The 21677-nt window shown below is 38.5% G+C and overlaps 1 protein-coding gene across 1 annotated transcript in view; it reads right to left on the bottom strand.

Moving 5' to 3' along the window:
* The window catches only part of FMNL2 (formin like 2), a 1741163-nt gene that overhangs the window by 40395 nt on the left and 1679091 nt on the right, over positions 1-21677 (bottom strand). The window contains exon 23 of the mRNA XM_044074902.1: positions 3640-3741. Coding sequence (XP_043930837.1) covers positions 3640-3741 — 102 coding nt within the window. The remainder of the gene's footprint in view (positions 1-3639; positions 3742-21677) is intronic.

Raw genomic sequence — 21677 nt, 5'->3', positions numbered from 1 at the left:
GATTCAGAGCCAAATCTCAAACAGCCTCTAAATCTGAATTAGAATTATTTTAAAATGCAGTCATTAATATCTAAGCTACAACTTTTTCACAGGGGTAGCTTTTGGGTAGCTTCAAAAATGTTGCTTATTTACATAGATAATCTGATATACAATGTTGTCTCCTGCATCAAAACAATCAAGTGTTTACTGCAGTCCTGACAAGCTTTGTGATTACTCAGCATAATTCTGCAAAACCACAATGAACTCCAGCTTTGGTGGTGGGAGAGTCCTGACCTCACACTAACCACCACACCTCCCCCATCAGACATCCAACTGACTCATTTTCCTCCTGCATTTCCGAGACCACCTGTCCATTAGTTTTCAAAGGCTAGCGTGCACATGCCACAGGTAGTACACTTCATGGCCAGGAGACTTATCATGTGTGGTAGCATGCATTTGTTGCCTGGTAGCGACTGGTAATGCAGTACACAGGTTGCCATAGACAGGAGTTAGTAGTGTCACCAGCAAGACAAAAAAATACTCTTCTAGTAGGGCACCAAACTTTCAAAGGCCTTCCTTTGTTTCAAATCTTCTGAGTGGGACTGCTACTTATAAAAGGCAACTATATGGTTGTAAAAATCCTACCATGTTTAGGAAACAGGGAGTGGAACAACTATTTTACTGTCTGCAAAGTTTTGTCTTTTCCTCCCAGGCTTTTATATATCCTTTTCATTTATCTCATCTCCAGACCTGTCCAATGGCTCCTCTACTTTAATATTTTGGTTCATTCATTTCACTAAGGCAGGAGATGGGTATCTCTGGGCTAGGCAAGAGTCTTCTGTTGTTATTGGTCCTGCTTGCATATTCCAGTCATGGTGTCTGTCCTATGGCAAGAGTCAGGTAGTAGGGAGTAACCCAGCTTGTTGGTCCTGTTGGGTGGTCTAACCTCTCTCAGGCAGCGAAGTATCAATGCAAGACAACAAAACAGTTAAGGGAAGACAGGTGATACAACTGGCCAGCTGATGTGATGAAGCTGATTGTGTATACATTTTTCTAGCCCTTTTGTCAGATGGGAGAAAAATAGATTGGTGTGAAAATTACTTTGTGACATGAAAAGCTGTTTTTCTTTCCTTTCTTTCTTACCTAGTCCAACCTCCTCACCTGGCAACCACCACTCCTTTCCCTATCAGTCTCTAGCCAATTCATTTCCTAGTGGTGGGGAATCCCTAGATTAAATTCTATCATCAACGCTGGCAAAATGTGTAATAAAGAAATTATTATGGACATCACCCACTACAGTTAAAAAATGGACAGGTTTGTTGATCCATCCAACAGACAGCACTGAGTGTGTTACCTTAAAAGCAGAAAAGGATCCAAAGTATGGCCCAGAAACTTGAATGTGGAAGGAACAGAAAGAAGATGTGCTTGTCAGTAATGTTCAAGATGATATAGTTCTAACCTAAAGACTCAATATTGAGTTTGCATTCAATAATTTTTTGCTTTACATTTTTATAAGAATTAGTGATAAATTTAAATATCTACATTTGTCGAGGGGTTGGTATCTTTTACTGACCACCTCCTGACGTTTCAACTCTCACCAATAACCCAAAAGAGGTTTAGTCTGAATACCTGTAAAAGTTAACAGTGACATTGCCTGCCTCTCTTTCTCTACATCAACACAAAAATATAGTTAACAACACCCTTACTTTGCCGGATGCAAACAGGAAAGGTAATCTCAACATTGATTGAAAACTAAAATTTGATGAAGACATCCATCCCACTGCCCAGCGATATGGGGGAGTAGCATGTGGGCCAACACATTCACTTTGCCCCTCCCCTACAGTAGTTTATTCACTGGAAGAAGATAAACCACAAAGTCCAATTCACAAATAATGTTTTGGTATGTTAATTACATTTCTGAAGGCTTGTAAACAGAAATCCAACAAACGAGGCCAGTAACACCAGCTGCATGACCCAACTTTTATTTACCACAAAGTAAGCGCTTTCGTTTGGTACCTGTGACCAAACTTCATCAGACAATTAAAACAAGTAACCCCCTTACTTATATACATAGATTTTAAGCACAATAAGTTAATCAACTAATAGTTGACATGTTGTTGTGTCTTTCGGCTTATCCCGGTTAGGGGTCGCCACAGCGGAACTCCGGTCCGCTAATGTTTGGTAGTGGATTTTTACGTGCCGAGTTACCAGCCCTGATGCACAACCTTTAACGAAGGCACGCCCATTCACGCATGCCTCCACACAGAAGACGCTCTAGCTGAGAATCGAACGGGACAACGTCTTACTGTGAGGCGACAATGCATAATTGGTAAATAGAATAACTGCATATTTAAGTATTGACAATGAGATACTAAAAAGCTGTCTCTACCATCTAATTGCTCTCTGGGACAGGGACTGGTATTTGAACCTGGATCACCAGTACATCACTGGCTTTTTCCTTTTCATTTGCAGAAGGTTTTAGACCTATATGACTAGAAGAAAACATTACTCTTTTCTAGGACTGTTTTTTTCAGACTTCACAGTAAAATTTATCAAACATCAAGGAAGCACACAACTAAGGTAAAACATTTCTTGAGACAGCATACGGTACATATCCTTTACTACTTGCCCTTCAAAATAACATTCTTATGAGTACCCTGTAATCAAAGTATCCATTTCAATATACTCATTTTAAATAAGGACTTGTTTTAACAATAAATGACAGTTCTTGAATAAAGTTTCACATATTCCTTTGTTTTAACATTTCAAGATCACTGCTCCTCCTTCTCTCTGTGCTCTCCCCAATACCTTTTCTCTTACAGTTCTTAGCTTGCATACTCAGACTGCACAATATGCATAAATATTTAAGCCACATAGCACTGGCAGATGTGAAATATAAACCAAGATCAGTATTGCCACATATTCACATTTATTTATTTGCTCTAATTTACCACCTTTGCAAATGAGAAATGAAGAACTACTATGTTGCTGACAAAAGAAAACTATGCTTATTTTATTTTTCACTCCAGTATTGTACAACCTTAAGGTAAAACGGAGTGTTCCTTTCTCAAGGTTCTGTAGAAACTAAGTATACACTAATGACAATTCTGTGTTTCAGCAATTTGAATTTACTGAGTTGAACAGTTGACTTTGAAATTAACTTTGTGAATAGAGCCCTTTCAAAATTCTATACAGCTGCTCAACTGAGGGTATTGTTGCACTAACTACAAACAGTGTAAGCAACATTTAAATATTAGGTTCAGACGTAGCAATGTAATCCATTAATAACTGTTTTGTGTAATCCAGGCATGGCTATGCTGCTTGGGGATTAATATGAATTCACCATATAGTTACAGCTAAGGATGGACACGTGAGTAAAAAAAGAAAGCCCCTCCCACCATATGCAGCATGGCAGACTTTGTACCTGGCTGCATAACTCTCATGCTCCTTCCATCATAGGAAGGGTACTGAAGGGAAAGTGAAAAAAACAAAATAAAGGTGTGCAGACAAGGACTAGTGAACCTACGTCCAGCTGAAGGACCCCCTCCTCAAAAAATAGTAATACTAATGCTAATACTTTACTACTGATAATAATAGTATTATGGTAAAAATTCAACATTTTATACAATACTTATGCATACAAAATAAAAGATTTCTCACCTTGTAAGATTTCACAAATCGAACAAAGACAGGGAAGAATACCGATGGAGACGTGGTCTTGGAGCTCTCACCGAAGTACTTCACCACATCATCATATGCATCCTGTCGATACAAAATATCTTTAGTTAGCTGAGAACATGCCAGAGTAGTAACTCAGTTCATCTTCTGATGGTACACTAAAGACGAGCCCATTAACGTATCTAATAGCTGAACTCCACACAATGCATAGTAAACGGCAAAGTGATTGGTGTAATAGCTGAAACAAATCCCTGACAGCAAACAGCCATACTGTAAATAAATCACTGAGAGCTTTGTCTGGAGCACTTTCAACACAGACTGCACACAGCTGTGGCAGCACAAATTAAAACTTGTGCGTCACACCAGTTTTAAAGCTCGTGAAGCTAGTTTAACTTGGTACTAACATGCGTAATGATGACCAAAGCAATGTGAAAAATGCAAAGCTGTTTTTATACAAATTGCTGCAGAATAACACAGTTCTGTGACTAAGATTTATAAGATTTATGTACCAACTTTTATCTTACCCTTCTTTTATTATCAACAATCAGGTTACAAATTTTAAGAAAGGAAAATATGACACATCCAAGGGGAAATCTACTGATAAGTAAGAAAAACATCAATTGATCAACAAGTTTTGCTCACGTAAAAGACACCAATCAGTTGTTTCAGCACCAAAATGAAAAATTGTAGTACATATTCCTAACCACCCTAACACATATTATGAGATCTTGTCTACCAACTTGTTTGCAAAATGCAACATTTCAAAGAGCAATGAATTTCTCTGTTCATAACTATGTTAGAAGGACACAAGTGAGGTCTGGAGTTTGCAGCATTGGTATAGGAAGGAAATCACAGTTACACAACTTTGCTAGAGCCAAATGTTCAGTAAGTGAGGGTCAGATGTCTTTAACAGTGGTCCAGTGTATCAAAATGGTACAACCAGGACACATACAGTAGCTATACGTTGCACCTTAGAAGAGGTATCTGAGGTTAAGAAACAGTTTACATGGCAGTCTGCCTCTTTTGTTCTGTATTTCTTCATGTATGCAGGAGTTTGTTTTTTCTGACTCATTAAAAACTAATAAATTACATTAAGATTCAACAATATTTTAACTGGTTATGTGTAGGTAGAAACTAACAGCTGTACCACAAAAGAAATCTAATCAGTTTTCTGGATGCTAGAGGCCAACATTGAAATAAATTAATAATTCATTAAAAAAATGTAAGACTTATGTGACCGGACTTTCCTGAGGAGTGGTATGCACAAGTCATATGTTGGTTATGTAGTTTGTGTATCACCCACCCCATCCAACCACTACCTTTCTTTCCACTCTACTAACTACCTTGATTATAGCAAGCTCAGATGCTCATAAGCCTAGTACTTATTATACAGCAGGAACTTCTTATTGTAACATTTGTTAATGTTTGTTATGTACTTCACAGATAGATTCTAGTTGTCTACTGATGTACTATGTTCTTCATCTGTAAATATGTTGTAAGTAATTGCTATGTAAATTGTTAATCGCTATGTAATCCAATGTAACTACTGTCTGTTTGTTTTAACTGTGGAGCTTTTCTCCCCGGGCCGCCACTGAAAATGGACCTAAGTTGGACACTCCCGGTCAACAAATATAAATAAATAAATAAATAAATAAATAAATAAATAAATAAATAAATAAATTGTAGGTTCATGGGTTAATACTAGGCTGCTGATCTGAAGGAACAATTGCAGTGTAGCCGTTAGATCCCAAATCATAAGTACATAGACATGAATAATTAATGCCTAGTTACAACTCACTTCAATAAAGGCTTGAGAGGTAGACCCAGGGTATTTTTAATACCTAACTTTGACAACTTTCATTGAGGGATATAGAAGCCAGACCTGGGTATATTTATGTTTGCCCATCCATTCTTCCAGGTTACACTTAAACAGGATCAGGAAGGGATCTATTTTGTTTAACATATAAGGGAAGTCTATTCCATAAAGGGAACTCTAGAGGAGATATCTATATTGCCAGCAGGTCCTATTTACATTTTGGTAAAAATGTAGACCTCTTGAGTGGGTGTTTAGGGTGTTCTATGTTTTGTGGATGTGCAGCGATTCACATAGGCTCTGTAGGCCACACAGTGGTCCTCAAGGGTCTGTATGAAAAAGGAAAGAGACAGACTGCTTTAAGGCGATCCTTGTAGCTCAAGGAAGAAATGCTTCTGATTGTCTTGGTGAGGAAATGCTGTGGTCTCTCAAGCTGAGTCAAATGTTTAGAGAAGTACATACTAAAGGGGATATTATACTCAGTTATAGGGCTGATGAGGGAGGTGTAGACAGGGATGATGACTTCCTTAGACCCTGAAGATAGACCCTGGTGATCAGTCTGACCAGACAAAAGGATTCCTGAATAACAGTGGATGCATGCTGATCAAAGGATAGTTCATTATAAGCAAAAGTTCTCAGGTCCCTAATGACTGCATCAACTTTCAAAGGGTGTCAACTATGTGGTAGATGATGAGTGTCCTTGTTTGACAAAGGACATAGTCCTGCATTTTGTTTAAGGCCATGGCCCTAGCACCATTTGTTAGTGCATATTAGGCCCTCTTGGAGAATATGGAATCAGATGAAAAGTTTATGACTGCTCTCTATTTGCAGTTATCTGTAAACATCAGCCTTGACAACAGAGAAATAAATACTAGAAAGAAGTGGTCCTAGGACTGATCCTTGGGGTACACTGTTGGTAAGTACTCATTTTGAGGAAAATATGGCACCAACACTAATAGACTGGGTTCTGTTGTTAAACAAGTTTGCTATCCCTTGAATAACACGGGGCTTTACATTTAGTTGGATTAGCTTATCAGTGGCCTTTGCCAGGTCCAGGCAGACAGTGTGAACTAATTTGTTTACAACTAACGCATCAGTGACTTGTTCAAAGAATTCAATCAAGTTCAGGAGGCAAGACCTGCCTTTAACCCATGCAAACTGGTTTGGGTCTAGGCCTTATAGACTGCCAATATCCTTGTTATTAAGTTTATTTACTTACTTACTATTTGGTAACCAGGTGGGTGAACTGGTCAGCTGACATTTTCAATCAAGACCTGGACTCATAAGAGGAAGCACAACAGAAGACAGACATATCATATCATTGGGCAAACAGTACAATATCAATGAATGCACAGTATTTTCAACAGAAGTCAGTTGCTTGTATAATACGCAATAAGATGAATGTTGAGAGTTTACAATGAATGCAGAAAAGTGTTTATATTGTTTACAAAAGGTGTACATACTGGTTACATCAGAAAGTGTCTGGACTGTAATTCTTAGCATTATGATGGTGTCATATATCAACCTGAGATGAGTTCAGTCAACATTTGCAGTAGCATTGGGTACATTTTTGCTGTTCACAAATTATAGAGTACTGTACAACATATAATATTAAATCCTAAAAAAAAAAACAAGTTGTTACTGTTCACACCCACTCATATCAAATCTCTTCCAAACTTTTGTATCACTTCCAGTAATGGCACATTACTTGCCTCTGACTCCTATACTATACTGCTGGGAGTGGAAATTGATAACAACCTAAAATATGACCTGCATGTAAATCAGATAATCAAAAATAGACATAAAAATCTGGGCTGCCTTTACAGGAACCAATCCTTCCTATCCCATAATGCCAAAGTTTCCATTGCTCCCTCTCATCTCCTTTCAACTCTATTGTATGCATCTCCCATCTTAACTAACCTATCCAGGTCTGAACTAAACAAACTTTCAGCATGCTATAATAAACTTGCAAGATTTGCCACTACATCCGCCTATCAAACTCATCACTGTCTTTCTCTCAAACAACTTAATCGGCTGGAATTTCCCCACCTCCTCCATTACAACCAACTTGTATTTACTCATAAAATACTATATCAACCAGACAGAGTTCCCTCACTAAAAAAACATAATTATGCCTCATATCACTTCAAGACCTCTCTGATCAAGTGACAAGCTTCTACTTAAGGTCCCCAAATCAAATAACTCAGCTGGGGATTCTTTATTTTCCACTTATGTTGCTAAATCATGAAATTCTCTCCCAGTTGCCTTAACTATTGAATCCTCTCACACAGCTTTCAAAAAAGCTGTTAAGTCACACTTACTGGATCACTGGATCTGCCTGGGTTCATCCCCTGGTTGATTCTGTTTCCTCCTTACTTACCCTGTAAATATCTTTCTTTACCTACCTTCAACTTCCCTTCTACTTGAGACTAATATCCTCCATGTTAACTAGCCATGAAATGTACCCAACATCCCTTTAAGTATAGATATCCTAATCTAGCTCTTACTGTATAAGGATCTATTATTTTATGAAAAATGTATCACTATTAATGTCATTATTTCAATATATGTAAATTTTGATGTATAGCTGCAACTTAATGCATGTTCACGCTGCACTGATTTTGATTGTATTCCATATCTTGTTATATGTATACTGATGTTATATATTTGCCTTATTTTTTGTATACCTTGTTTACTTATTGGCTGGAGCTTTTCTCCCCGGGCCTCCGCTGAAAATGGATTTGTATCCAGTCAGACTTTCCCGGTTAACAAATGTAAAATAAATAAATAAATATGTTTGATGTCCATGTACATTAGGCACTGTTCCTAAAGCATGTGAAACGGATTTGTATGTTAGATGTTTCTTTCAAACACTCTTGAATTCTTTGATAGATTTTTTTTTTTTTTTTTTTGCTTCAGTGGGTAAATGGTTCCAGGTCCTAGCCTGGAGAAAGCATTTTTTGCCAAGTGCAGTTTTGAATCTTGGTCTAATAAAGATAAGGGGGGTTTCCTGTCAGCTTGTTAATCAGTAATTAGTATATAATACAGGCAGTTTCATTTTCATGGGGGGGAGGCAGAAAGTACAGTTGTGTACACTTACCATAAATGTAGATGTTCGAGTGTATTCACTGTTGCAGTCATTACATTTGGGTAATCTGCTGGCAGGTTGTCCTCAGTCGGCCTGATTAACAAAGTCTTGAGTCCTGCATTGGTTGGTCTCGGCCATATGAAAGTCGACATTTTGAAATTTCAGCCATATCAAGTAGACTCATATATATATATATATATATATATATATATATATATATATATATATATATATATATATATATATATATATATATATATATATATATATATATATCGAACTTTTACAAGTTTGAACGACATATGGCTGAGACCATATGTTCAAACTCGTAAAAGTTCGAACACTGAAGTAAAAACAAATAAAACAACAAAACACAAAACTAAACATCTATAGCAAGGGGGCTATGCCCCCCTGCACCCCCACACCCCCTTACTTAAATATACCAACTCCAAGATCACGGAAATGGGAAATCTTCCCCTTCTGCACTGTACGAAAATCTACATTTTGTCCGATCGAACTTTTACAAGTTCGAACATATGGCCTCGGCCATATGTGGTTTGAACTTGTAAACGTTCAATGTACTGAAGGGGACCCATACATATCTATCTATATCTATATCTATATTTATATATATATATCTATATATAAATATATATATATATATATATATATATATATATATATATATATATATGTATATATATACACACACACACACACACACACACACACACACACACACACACACACACACACACACACACTACTTATCTACTTATTTACTTGTATATATTATATATATTGTTTTGCTTTTTATATAGGGAAATAGAATGGTGTCTGTGGGACCAAATTTATGAACACGTTTATGACAATAAAAGGGCTAATGAACATACTGCATTATATAGACACATTAAACAGTTTAATGATCAGAAATTTTTATTTCATGTGTTAGAGCAAGTGAGGGTTAGTTTAAGAGGGGGACAATAGAGTGAACAACATGAAGCCAGAGAAGTGTTGGGAGGGTGGCCTAATGGTAAAGGTGTTTGCCTTACAAACACAAGGTGCAGGTTTTGAATCTCACAGGGGATAACTGGCTAGGCTTAAAAAATGGCTCGCAAGGGCAGTTAGCCTAGTACTAACCTATGAACCTATATTTATGGCAGTTAAAGACCAATGCTGAGAGCAAACTCAGACTTAATAACTATTCATCAATTATAACCATCTGAAGGTTAAAATCAACTAGGAGTTGATAAATATTGTGTTTTTAATGTTTTTTTTTATTGTTGTTGTTATTAGTCAGTCATCCTTTAACTTTTAATTTTTATTTTATCACTGACTAGGTAAATTGGTGCAATCCATGGTTACTTGCGGGGGTCATGTGACATATGATATTATATAATTAAAGGCTGCTGCATTACTCTTTGCTTAGCTGGACAAGGTTTGATTTGGAGCAGTCTCTAAAGTCACAAAGGTTTTGTGGCAGATCTGATTTTAGTGAATGTTACTGAAAGGTGGGTAATTTGTTCAGTAACTGATGCGTTGATCATAAGAGGGTTGTAATGTTGAGAATTAGATCCAGTTCTTTAGTATCCTTAGTTGAGATTTGGACTAATTAGTCCAAGGAGATGACATCAGTGAAATCCAGGAATTTTTGTATACATATAAGTGATGGTGGTGTAACTTTTCCCAGGTAATGGACAGACAGCTGAAGTCAACCAACAGAATAGTGTTGGGTTCGATAGTGAGGGATGACAGTGTGTTTAGAAATACATTGTGGGTTGCTGACAACATGGTGTGGTACAGAGTTTTATGTAGTATGAGAAGAATATGGAGGAGTCAAGGTCATTGTCCTGCCTTAAGAGTCTGGAGGTAAACTGACTTCTTAAAAAGGCAGGCACATCCTTTTCAGAAGCTCCATTGTTTTCATCATTTTACTGAACTGGTTTTCCTTGGTGTAATTAAGGGTGTGCTGGAACACATTACTATCTAATCACTTTCAGTCAAAATCTACAAATCAGCAATTAACTGGCACAACCTTGTTTCTGAAGGCAGCTTTTCGAATAAAAAAAAACAGCTAAACAAGTACATACCACATAATATGGTCTTTAATAGGGCCCACTGCAGTGAGTATAATACACAGAAATATATATCTCTTGCCTTCTAACACAGCTCTTACTAAAATCTTCAGTTTCTGAACATAGCATACATGGCTCTTCACTCTTTGGCAAGCATGCATTGACACTGTGCCAGGTTTACAGATGTAAACACCCCCAGGATCCCCAATTTTTCATTTCAACAGGTGGTTATACTTGCAAGATTGCACAATAGCTGATAAGGTAGTAGAATTAACCCCTTAAAATGTACCTACAGGAGGTTCTATTCATACAGTGTAACAGCTGTTGTATCTCACACAATAGTGATGTAAACAGGAAGTAAAGCATCCACAACCAAGGGACATCTAGAAGAGCAACTGATAAGGTCATTGCCTACATGTCTAATTTATTTTATTTTAAAGAGCCCTCTGTAGTGGGTGAAAGACATGGGTAAAATTCCAAAAGTATGTATATGTGTGTGTGTGTGTGGGGGGGGGGGGGGTGCATATAATCTGAATAGTAGTAGGAATTTAGGGTACAATGGACTAAAGGGTAGCCCTGCTGATGGACACTGTGCTCTTAGAGTGGGAGTTCTAGAATGCAGTGTTCAGTAAGTAATGTCTTTCGGCTTTTCCTGGTTAGGTATCACCACAGTGGATCACCGGTCCACTTATGATTGGCAGTGGATTTTTACGGTGTCAAGTTGCCAGCCCGGTGACCAGCCTTCAAAGAAGGCACACCCACTCATACACGCACCTATGTGCATGTCTTTAAAGTTCACTCGACCACGGGGAGGACATGCAGACTCTGCACAGAAGGCGTTATAGCTGAGAATCAAACTGGAAAGCCTCTTGCTGTGAGGCGACAATGCTAAACGCTGCACCACCATGGCAGCAGTGTTCAGTAAAGGTATGTAATGAGAACCAGGCAACTACCACACAAAATAGGTACCACAGATACTATAAGCAGTCAGTGTCATAGGTGGCTACTAGGCTAATGACCACAAGAGCTTTTTTAAGCCTAACCACACATACCAAACTTCAAACAAGTTCTGCTACCCTTAGTATGTGTAAGCAGAGGCTTGGGAGATGAAACATTTACAAGAAAAAAACAGGGAGATGAACCATTTACCTACTGTCTGGGCCCATTAGAGACACGGGTATGAAAACAGGGATGAATTGTCTATTCTCCATTCAGTTATCAAAGTTGCACTTGAACTGAGTTAGAGAAGAACTCTGTTTCACATGGATGGGGAGTCTGTTCCAGAGAAGGGGTAGTCTCTGGAATATATGCCTGTCTCTCCAGCAAGTCCTATTTATATCACAGGCAAGGTTTAAGTCTTTAGAATGGGTAATTCTGGTGCTGTTTGTGGGCATGCAGACATACCCTTAACAACCTGTTGGAAACAAAATACAGGGATAGGGCTTTGAGGCTGTCTGCATAGGATGTATTATTTATGCCCTGTATTCTCTTAGTGAGGAACCTCTGTGGACATGTGCTGGTTAGGTACATACCAAAGGGGGATTGTACTCAATGGTAGGTCTGATGAGTGCCGAATACAGTGGAACAATGACCTCCAAGGACCTAGTAGATGCTATACATTCATTTATAAGTTGCACAGCATTCAATGATTTAATGACTGCCATAGACACATGATGGTCAAAGCCTAGATTGCTATCTAAATGTGTCTCTAAATCCCTGACTACTGGGTTGACCCTTAGGGGTGTATTGTCAATATTATAGTTGCAGGGGTGACTGACTTCCCAAAGGACACTGTTATGCTTTCTTGGCATTTAGTTTTAGTCAATGGCTCTGACACCAGTTATTTGTCTGTGTCCTGGTAAAGTGTGCTACCACAACATTAACCAAACATCTTTTAATCTTTCCGAGACAAAAAAAAAAAGTTATGTACTTGACAATTCTTATATCTGGTAACTAAATTTACCCGACGCATGGAAGATTTTTAAGTAAACTATTGGCCCATCTGTTTGAGCTCATGGACTATATAAAACCATGTTTTTAGAATACCCAGGTACATATAATATGTATTTTTCATCTTATGGAAAGAAAGCAGGAAGTTAAATGAATGAATGAATTGACTGACATTTCAAAAAGCAGCTTAAAGAGGAAAGGAGAATACTTCTGGAAAAAGGCATAGTGTTTACGAAAGATGAGGTAATATTTTTTATATGATGCCCAAGATTGGACATGTTCTGGTTTTATAGTATGTAATAGCCACCAGGAAAACCTCTGTCCAGCTTGATAAAGCATTTAGTTTAAAGGGTGAATGAGACAGCAAGTTAATCATGAACTTCAGGTCCAAGGTGGAAAGAGATGTTTCACTAATGACTATGAAACTGATCTCCTGCAGAAATGATTTCACTAGTCTATGCTGGGTAGAGTCCTATTTCTAGTCAGACCACGATACCGTGTGATAAATTTACACATATGGGGATAAAACTAAAGCCCACATCAAAATGATACCTGAGATGTACCATGGAAACCAGGAATACATACAAACCATGGAGGAAAAGGATATTTCTTAGCCCAAATGGAGAAGCGTTTCCTCTTGGACTTGTAAGTGTCCCAAGTGGAATGCCTCCTAGAAGTTTCTAAAACCTCTGAGATATTCCTTGAGAGATAAGGTGGCCAAGGAGATAAGATTAATCACATCTCACTTAAATGAGACACAAATAATCATAACCATACATCTAGTACAAAATGTAACTGAATTACGACATCATCTTAATGAAAACATTGCCATACTCTCTAAAACAATTGTTTTCATTAACACGATAATCATAACCATACATCTAGTACAAAATGTAACTGAATCATGGCATCATCTTAATGAAAACATTGCCATACTCTCTAAAACAATTGTTTTCATTAACATGATAATCATAACCATACATCTAGTACAAAATGTAACTGAATCATGGCATCATCTTAATGAAAACATTGCCATACTCTCTAAAACAATTGTTTTCATTAACATGATAATCATAACCATACATCTAGTACAAAATGTAACTGAATTATGACATCACCTTAATGAAAACACTGCCATACTCTCTAAAACAATTGTTTTCATTAACATGATAATCATAACCATACATCTAGTACAAAATGTAACTGAATTATGACATCATGTTAATGAAAACATTGCCATACTCTCTAAAACAATTGTTTTGCCAGAGGGGCAAGTTACCACCACCCTCATAGTCAGTGCTCTCCCTCTGCACCTTCATGTGTGAGGTCACACCATGTTGGAGAAAAGGAAAATGTGAAAATCACAAAACTCACCTTGTTTCCATTTTTCTGCCCTGCAACTGTCAACCAAAGCACAACTGCAACAAACCAAGTTCCTATGTAATGTATCATCAACATGCACTCTTCCATCTTCAATATTGTGTGACATCATAACTACCGACACAATTAACAGAAGTGCTCCTGGCAGAACAGGAACTACTGAAGTAGTCATGCTTTCAGTCATGGCTCATATAAATGGAAAGAACTGCAATGTGGTAATGGGTAAAAGCAGGGAGGATACATGATGTTCATATATGATGGGAATAATAGCAGGGACATAGGGCCACTTGTGGTTTAGTACACAGAAAGGTGGCATGATGATATCATCACACAAATCTGTAGCACATTGCTGCCTAGCAAGGACTCTGTTGCTGGCACCTTTAGTTCTACATGTGTGACCTACCAATAGGCTTATTCTCATATCAGAAATCTGAGTTGTGAAACATCTTCGGCTTTTCCCTTCAAGACAAGAAACTGTACTGTTATTCTGAAAATTTCTCTAATGGATTCAGTGGCAGTTTTCCTTTCACGTGCATAACATATTCACTCTTAAATGTTGCGAGATAAAAAGGTAGTGTAGAAGTCATTAGTACTGCTATAGTTACAGTCAATTGGTGTACACGTACTGCTGTCAATAACAGGAAATCCGGTGCAAACCCTACTGATCGAAGAGCTGTCTGGTATGGCTGCACTGACCATCCCATGTACAGCTTGTAGTTTACCTGTAATATGTTCAGTTACTGGTAGGAAGGGAAGATTGGATTACTTTTGCCATTCCCATACTTATGTGGATACTGTTGGGAAGGGAGTCTGTAGATTTTCTGTGGCATTTTTACTCCTAGGTAGAGAATGACAAGAAAGGAGGTTATGGATTAACGTTGGCATACACACACTCCTTGCTGGAGTCTGACAGGAAGAGAGGTATCAGATTATCTATGGCAATCATGTCCACACTTTGTTGAAGGCTAGCAGGCACAGTAGCCTATTGTACAAAGTGCAGTAAACAACAGGAATAAATGTCAGAGATCATAAAGACAGTGATGTGCACAAAACCTAATGTGCTCTTGTGAGGTTTTAACATCAGTCATAACTGAATGATGTATGTGTGCTGTAATAAACCTCCCTTAATTTTGAAAAATGAACACATGATTTTATAAAAACAGAAAATGAAAAAAACTTTTCAAGATTTGCTCCATGATGTACAGTCCTGAAATGAGTATTTTATTTTGTATGTAATTTTTGTATCTCCATGGTGGCTGCCCACCTCAGATCCTGGATCCATTGCCATCTACTTGAACCTTTTGAAAAGTTATTTAAAATGAATGATTGAATGTCAGTCTTGTCTTACTTACTGAAAATACTGACTACAGCTTACTGTGTTGGTGCCTAGTAGAAATAAATGCAAAGCAGCTTTTGTGTGCTGAAACCAAAGTCTGATTAGCTCTTGATTTAGTGCCTTGTAAAAAACAAAGTCTGGTTATTATTATTATCTTTCTTGCGCAGAACTACTAAGATAACTTGTCTATATAACAGACGACATGTACAATATTGTACAGTTTACAGCTTTAATGTCTTCAAGTTTGCTTCTCATACAGCATGAAAAATGTTCTCCAGTGCTCAGATCTAACAAAAAATCAGATCTCCCATATATACATTCTTATGAAAGCAGTCGTTTGGGAATGCTCAAAGTCATTACTTCGGTATTTTCTGATGTCATACAGTCTGTTTATTAAATGTTCAGTGAGTCTTTCCTGTTTGAGAATGTTTCTGTATGAAAGCAGTCTTTCAATACTCCTGAGTCTTGAACCCAGGACCCTGTGCACTACAATCACAGCAATGTACCACTACACCATATGAGATCCCCGCACTTGATATCATGCAGTCTGTTAATAAGCTCTTTTGTGTTCTGTTTCAAGGTGAATTATGTAACAGTCTAGAAAGTCTGTTGATTCTTACACCTGGATCCTTATCTATTTCCCTTGAAGCTTGTACCAGACACTGAACATTCAGCTTATACATATTAGCATTTTTCTCAAGCTGTACCAAAACCTGAACATTCATGTTACATTTACAGATGAATGACATTTATTTATTTATTTGATTTTTAGCTGAGACCAGTTTAACCCTTTAATATATGTATGCTAGAAAACAGAAATGTATGCATGTAACTGACTATATTATCCTACATATATTCTAGCAACAGAATTGTATATGCATCTAACTAGCAAACAGAAGTACATGCATTTATAAATCTCTAAATATATATCTAACACCTTTCCTTAGCCATCTTTTTTGTTCCCTTTCTGTCATACTGACAGAGGTCCCTGGGTCTAATGACACTCTCATCCCCCCATGTCAAAGATGAATTTCAAGCTGGAGCCAGGGAGGAACTTATGGGTGTCCTAGGGTGGTAGGGTGGTGGTGCTGTCTATCTTTAATCCAGGGGATTTTTCTTTTATGCTCTACCACAGATCCAGCCTCCTCCCCTACATTCTCTGTTCTCAGCCAAGGAACACTCCTTTCATTGGACTAAGCCTCCCTTAGGTGGTATAATCGGCAAATGTTCTCCCTCCCCGCCAAAGCCTCAGGTGCCCAAGATGCTAATTGAACTCAGGTTGCCTGGGACATAGTTTGGGCTTTATCCCTCTGTGCCATGTCTCTGACTCTTTCCATAGCCATCTTGACCCTGCAAATACCTAGTGGGTGGATTTCATATCTTTAAAGAAGTTTTCCATTTCTTTTGCTTGTGTTGCCATTTCAGTCTGATTTTGTAGAGGGATAAAATCTATGTTTGAGGTTGATCATGCTGCAGGTGTCCCGAGTCTTTTTCCTAAGTATTCCATTCTTAACAGCCAGTCCTAGCTTACATATACAACCATATACTGACTGCCTCTGTCTATCAGTTAACATACCTGTTACTAGCTGCTGACTTCTGTCAGCCAAAGAAACTGAAAAGGGATGTGTTATGACAAACTAAAACAACCAAACAAGATATAAAATAAAAACAAATGAACTAGGAACAAATGCAGAGTAACCAATTTAAGTCCCCCCACAGCTTTTTGGCAGAAAGCCTTCTTGGGGAGCAACAAAATTTACATACACAAAACTTAACTGAATCAATTACGTATCATTAATTATTGAAAGACAGAAGACAATATGAATTTCACATGTCTTGTAATATTAAATATTACCATGAAATGCCATTATTTAAACCAAGTGGTGGCATCTAAAGAACTTAAAGCACAGACAGGGTCATCTCCTCTAGGTAAATATACCTTAGCAAACACAATAAACGTAAAGTCAGATACAGGATAATGACACTGCTATTAAATGTAATTGACATATCAGTAAGTGGTATATAACTGAAACTAAAAGGCAGGTCAAACCGCTGATCATGCTGTGGTGTTAATCATGCCTGGGCTGCTACCTGTGTGGGCTGCCTTGCTATACTCAAGCAGACAGCGCTTAGAAATACATAATGCTTTTTTTTTATGTAGCATTATTATAGAAAGCAAAAAGCTGATTTTTCATGTTCCCACGAAAAGATTTCTCACATGTACATTTTCTTTCTGACTCAGCTCCATGCACTTCCAATACAGCTTGCCAATAGTCATAATGTCACACTTAATTAAATGACTGTTGGCAGGCATTAATAAGGTAATACAGTATAACTCTATAATGATTTTAGACACTTCATGGTGCAAGGTGTCACCCTGTGGGTTGCACTGAGGGTGTAACAGTGTGAGAAATAATTCATCATGTATTCCATATAGTGCAGTACCAAACCTGTACTTTCTTACAGCATTACATTTCTGCACGTATTGTGATGGAAAGTGCCATCACTCCCTTCCTTACCCAGCCAGAGGACCTATGGTCATGTGACTAGGTCATATGACTAGCCTAAACACCTGAAGTGCATAAATGGTGGCCAGCATCTTCTTGATGCTGATATGCTGGGCTTTTTACTGTTGTTCCAAGTGCCTTCTACCCTCAGGAAGCCTGTATGTATCTGCAAGCCAGGTGAGAGGCATCTGAGTTTAGAGTGGGGCTATAACAGCTGAAATTAAATTCTGCACTCTAGAAGTATGGTCAATACAACTAAAAGCTTTAATGTACAAGCCAAAACCACATATTGTTCCAGTGAATAAAATTCACTGCAGTCAATGGAAGTATGCAGTATGTTATAGATAATTTACGATATCATGCAGTGCATTGAATGTAAGGTGTGAGGTTGAATGGCTCAATGTCTACAGGGTCAGGTTCAGACCTAGAACTCTGACCACATCCAGCAGTATGTACTATGGAAAACAATGTTCCCCCTCTAAAAAAAAACACCTCAGGCATAAATGAAGGTCTAGTCCTAAGAAACACCCTGCCCTTGTGGAAGGCCATGTAAGGCACTCTGCACACAAAAAGTCCTGCAATTGTGAGATCCAGCTAGCTGAGGTGAAGGCTATCAGGAGCAGAATTTTCCAGGAAAGGAAAGAATGTACAGAGGCTACAAGTTTGAATGGGGCACAAGGCAGTGTTATAAAGCAGAATTCAGGTCCCAATGATGAGGCACTAGCTTCTTTGGAAAATACAGAATTAACCCCATTGAAAACTTCTTTTCTGAATGTTGTTTAGTTAAGGGCAGCTGTAATGGCAAGCAACTGAAATGGCAGATAAATGCACTTTCACAGGTGCATAAGAAAGCTTCTACTCAAATAATGGGAAACAATAAAGTAGGACTTTCTATACAGTAGTTTCCCTAGTATGAATAATATTAAAACTGCAACGAGTGGAAAATGTGCCCTATCTAATAAACAAGTTTTGCTGGTGGCATGTTTTGGTAGCACCTCTGAGGATTCTACAGGCCTCTGGAGAGAGAGGATTTCTACTGTGGCATCAGTGCTCATTCTCCCAGGCTGCTAAAGGTCTGCGTACACTGTATTCCCTTGTTGGTGCAACAGAAGGCTGCCTAATATAAAGAAGACCTCAGGACCTATTTCTCCAGAACCTTTTTAAGCAGATTGAGGGGGGTGTCTTGGCCACAGTGGTGCAATCAGGGTTAAGTTAGCTTTGTCTTGCAGTGTCTTTCTCAGTACCATACCATGGGTGTCAAGGGTAGAGAGTGAACACTGTACCGTGGGTGTCAAGGGTAGAGAGTGAACACCATACCATGGGTGTCAAGGGTAGAGATTGAACATCATACAGGAAACCTTTGTTGCAAGGACTGTAAAATGCATCCACTGCTATGTATCTGCTGCATGGGTACTGGGTGCAAACTTTTTGAAGCTGGTAATTTAGCAGTGAGGTAAAAAGATACATTGCCAGAGTGCTCCAAACTATAGTGAGTTCATGAAGGACCTTTGGGCTCCATTTCTACTAGTGGAGACTGGGAGCAGATCTGCTAAGGTCATCTTTCAAGGCATTCCAACCATGGTACTGGATGGTCTGGTTTGAAAACACAGCCCAGATCAAAATAGTCTGCAAAGTGGGTAAGAGTGGGTACTCCTGCGGTATTGTTTGTGACTGGCCTGAGGACCTATGGTCGTATGACAGGTTTAAACACCTGTAATGCATACATGATGGCCAGCATTTTCTTGATGCTGATATGCTGGGCTTTGTTCTTGTTGTTCCAAGTGTCTTGCACCCTCAAGAAGCTTGTATGCATTCCAAAGCCAGGTGAGCGGCATCTGAGGTAACTGTCTGTCCCCCTTTGGGTCTCAGCAAAAGGCATTACAGGACTGACCCTTATCTTTGCTATCCACCAATGAATTTCCTTGTGGATGGCGCAAATGAGGGGGGACTTACCCTTTCAAGGGACTGCAGGTGCTAACACCACGGTTTCTGTACATACCAATGCAGTTTCATGAGCAGACTCTCCAGAGTGGCCATGACAGTTGGACAAGAACTCATAACTTAGAGCCTTCAGGACAGTACTTGCAGTCAAAGAGAATAGGCTGTTTGCATGCCAATAGAACTAACTGAGCATTGCTAGCTTTTCCTTCAGGTTTAACACTCTGCTATTTTTTTGTGTTCAGCATGACACTAGCAAGCATCTGGTTTAGGAGGAGGATTTCTGCAGGTTGAAGGAGACAAGTACTTTGGTGAAGCACTACAGACTATAATTCAAGGCCTCCTAAATCTACACCACTTCCAGTAATATGTGATGATATATGTGAGAGAGTTGGCCTTAAGAGCACATAGAATATGAACATTGCTGTACTGGGATATGACTCACACTACCTTCACCCAAATAATGATCACAATGCACAGCTATACAGCAGGATTGTGAAAACTAGTTTTCCAGGAACTAACCCCATCTTTCTATTGAGCTCAGTGACTTCCAGTCTTAGCAAGTTTTTTTCTCTAATCATTTGTAGTTCATGAGAAAGTTCATAAAGTCCATATAATAGTCCATCTAGAGTCAAGCACCAACTGACTCGGTGATTGATACCACATTCAGAACACATCAGGGAGTATCTTGGAGTGAGGGATTATTAGGAAATAAATTGCCTCAGACAAATCCCCCTCAGTGTTAGGTACAGTAGTGCTGCTTCCTTCCTTCCGTAAGGAATGTTTTTGGAAAGGTTCAGTTACATGACATAATGCATTACCTGGCAAAACGTAGCCAGCTTGGGTGTGTGTGTGTTGTGTGTGTGTGTGTGTGTGTGTGTGTGTGTGTATGTGTGGATTCACTTCACAATGCCGAATTTCCGAAACTTCAAATTTCATATGGCTGAGACCATATGATCGAAGTTTCAGAACCTCGACTTTGTAAAATAAATCCATAAAAAAAAAAACTTTCTCACCATTATTGCAGGGGGGCAAGCCCCCCTACACCCCCGCACCCCCACTACTTAAATATACCAACTCTGAGATCGCACTACAGCTAGGAAAAGGGAAATCTCCCGTTCCACGCTGTATGCAGATCTCCGTTCACAACGTCGAGATTCCGAAACTTAAATCATATGGTCTTGGCCATATGAAATTCGATGTTTTGGTAATTTGGCATTGAACCCGTATGTGTATATATGTATGACTGCAAACAGCTCTGATGTCTTTCTCATAGGAAAAATACAGTTTCTGTAAAGATATACATATAGATAGATAGATAGATAGATACCAGAGAGTAAAAATGTCACACAGTCAAACCAATTAGTAAAAACTACAAGAAAAACCCAACAATTTGCATATATCCCATGGCTCTCTAGCCTCTACTCTCTACTGCAGGAGGTTTAAGGTATCACACAGTGAAAACTCTAGCTTGGCTAGGTTTTTCTTGTACTTTAATACACACACACACACACACACACACACACACACACACACACACACACACACACACACACACACACACACACACACACACACACACACACACACACACACACACACACACACACACACATTTTTATTTATTTATTTTAACAATTTACTTGTTGCTCCAGCTTCACACTAAAACAATTAGATAAACTTCATCTTCATTGGAAATCAAATGCAGGTTTTACATGGCTTTATTACACAACTGTTTCACAGATGCATTTAGCTCCTCTTGGGATGTTGCTTGGATCTTACGGTCATTTGGGTATGGAAACATGTAAATGCTCTGCAGCCATAGATGGACAAACAGAGGAGTTAAGCATTTTTAAATACCTCATGAGATCTCAGAAGGAAAGAAGCTAAACTAGCAATGCTCTGACCTCACCCAGGATGACAGAAATTTATT

The sequence above is a fragment of the Protopterus annectens genome, chromosome 6.part0, assembly GCF_019279795.1.
Source record: "Protopterus annectens isolate FY-2018-M chromosome 6.part0, PAN1.0, whole genome shotgun sequence".
Classification (NCBI taxonomy): Eukaryota; Metazoa; Chordata; order Ceratodontiformes; family Protopteridae; genus Protopterus; species Protopterus annectens.
The sequence above is the reverse complement of the archived record's forward strand: the minus strand, read 5'-3'. Positions and strand labels throughout refer to the sequence as shown.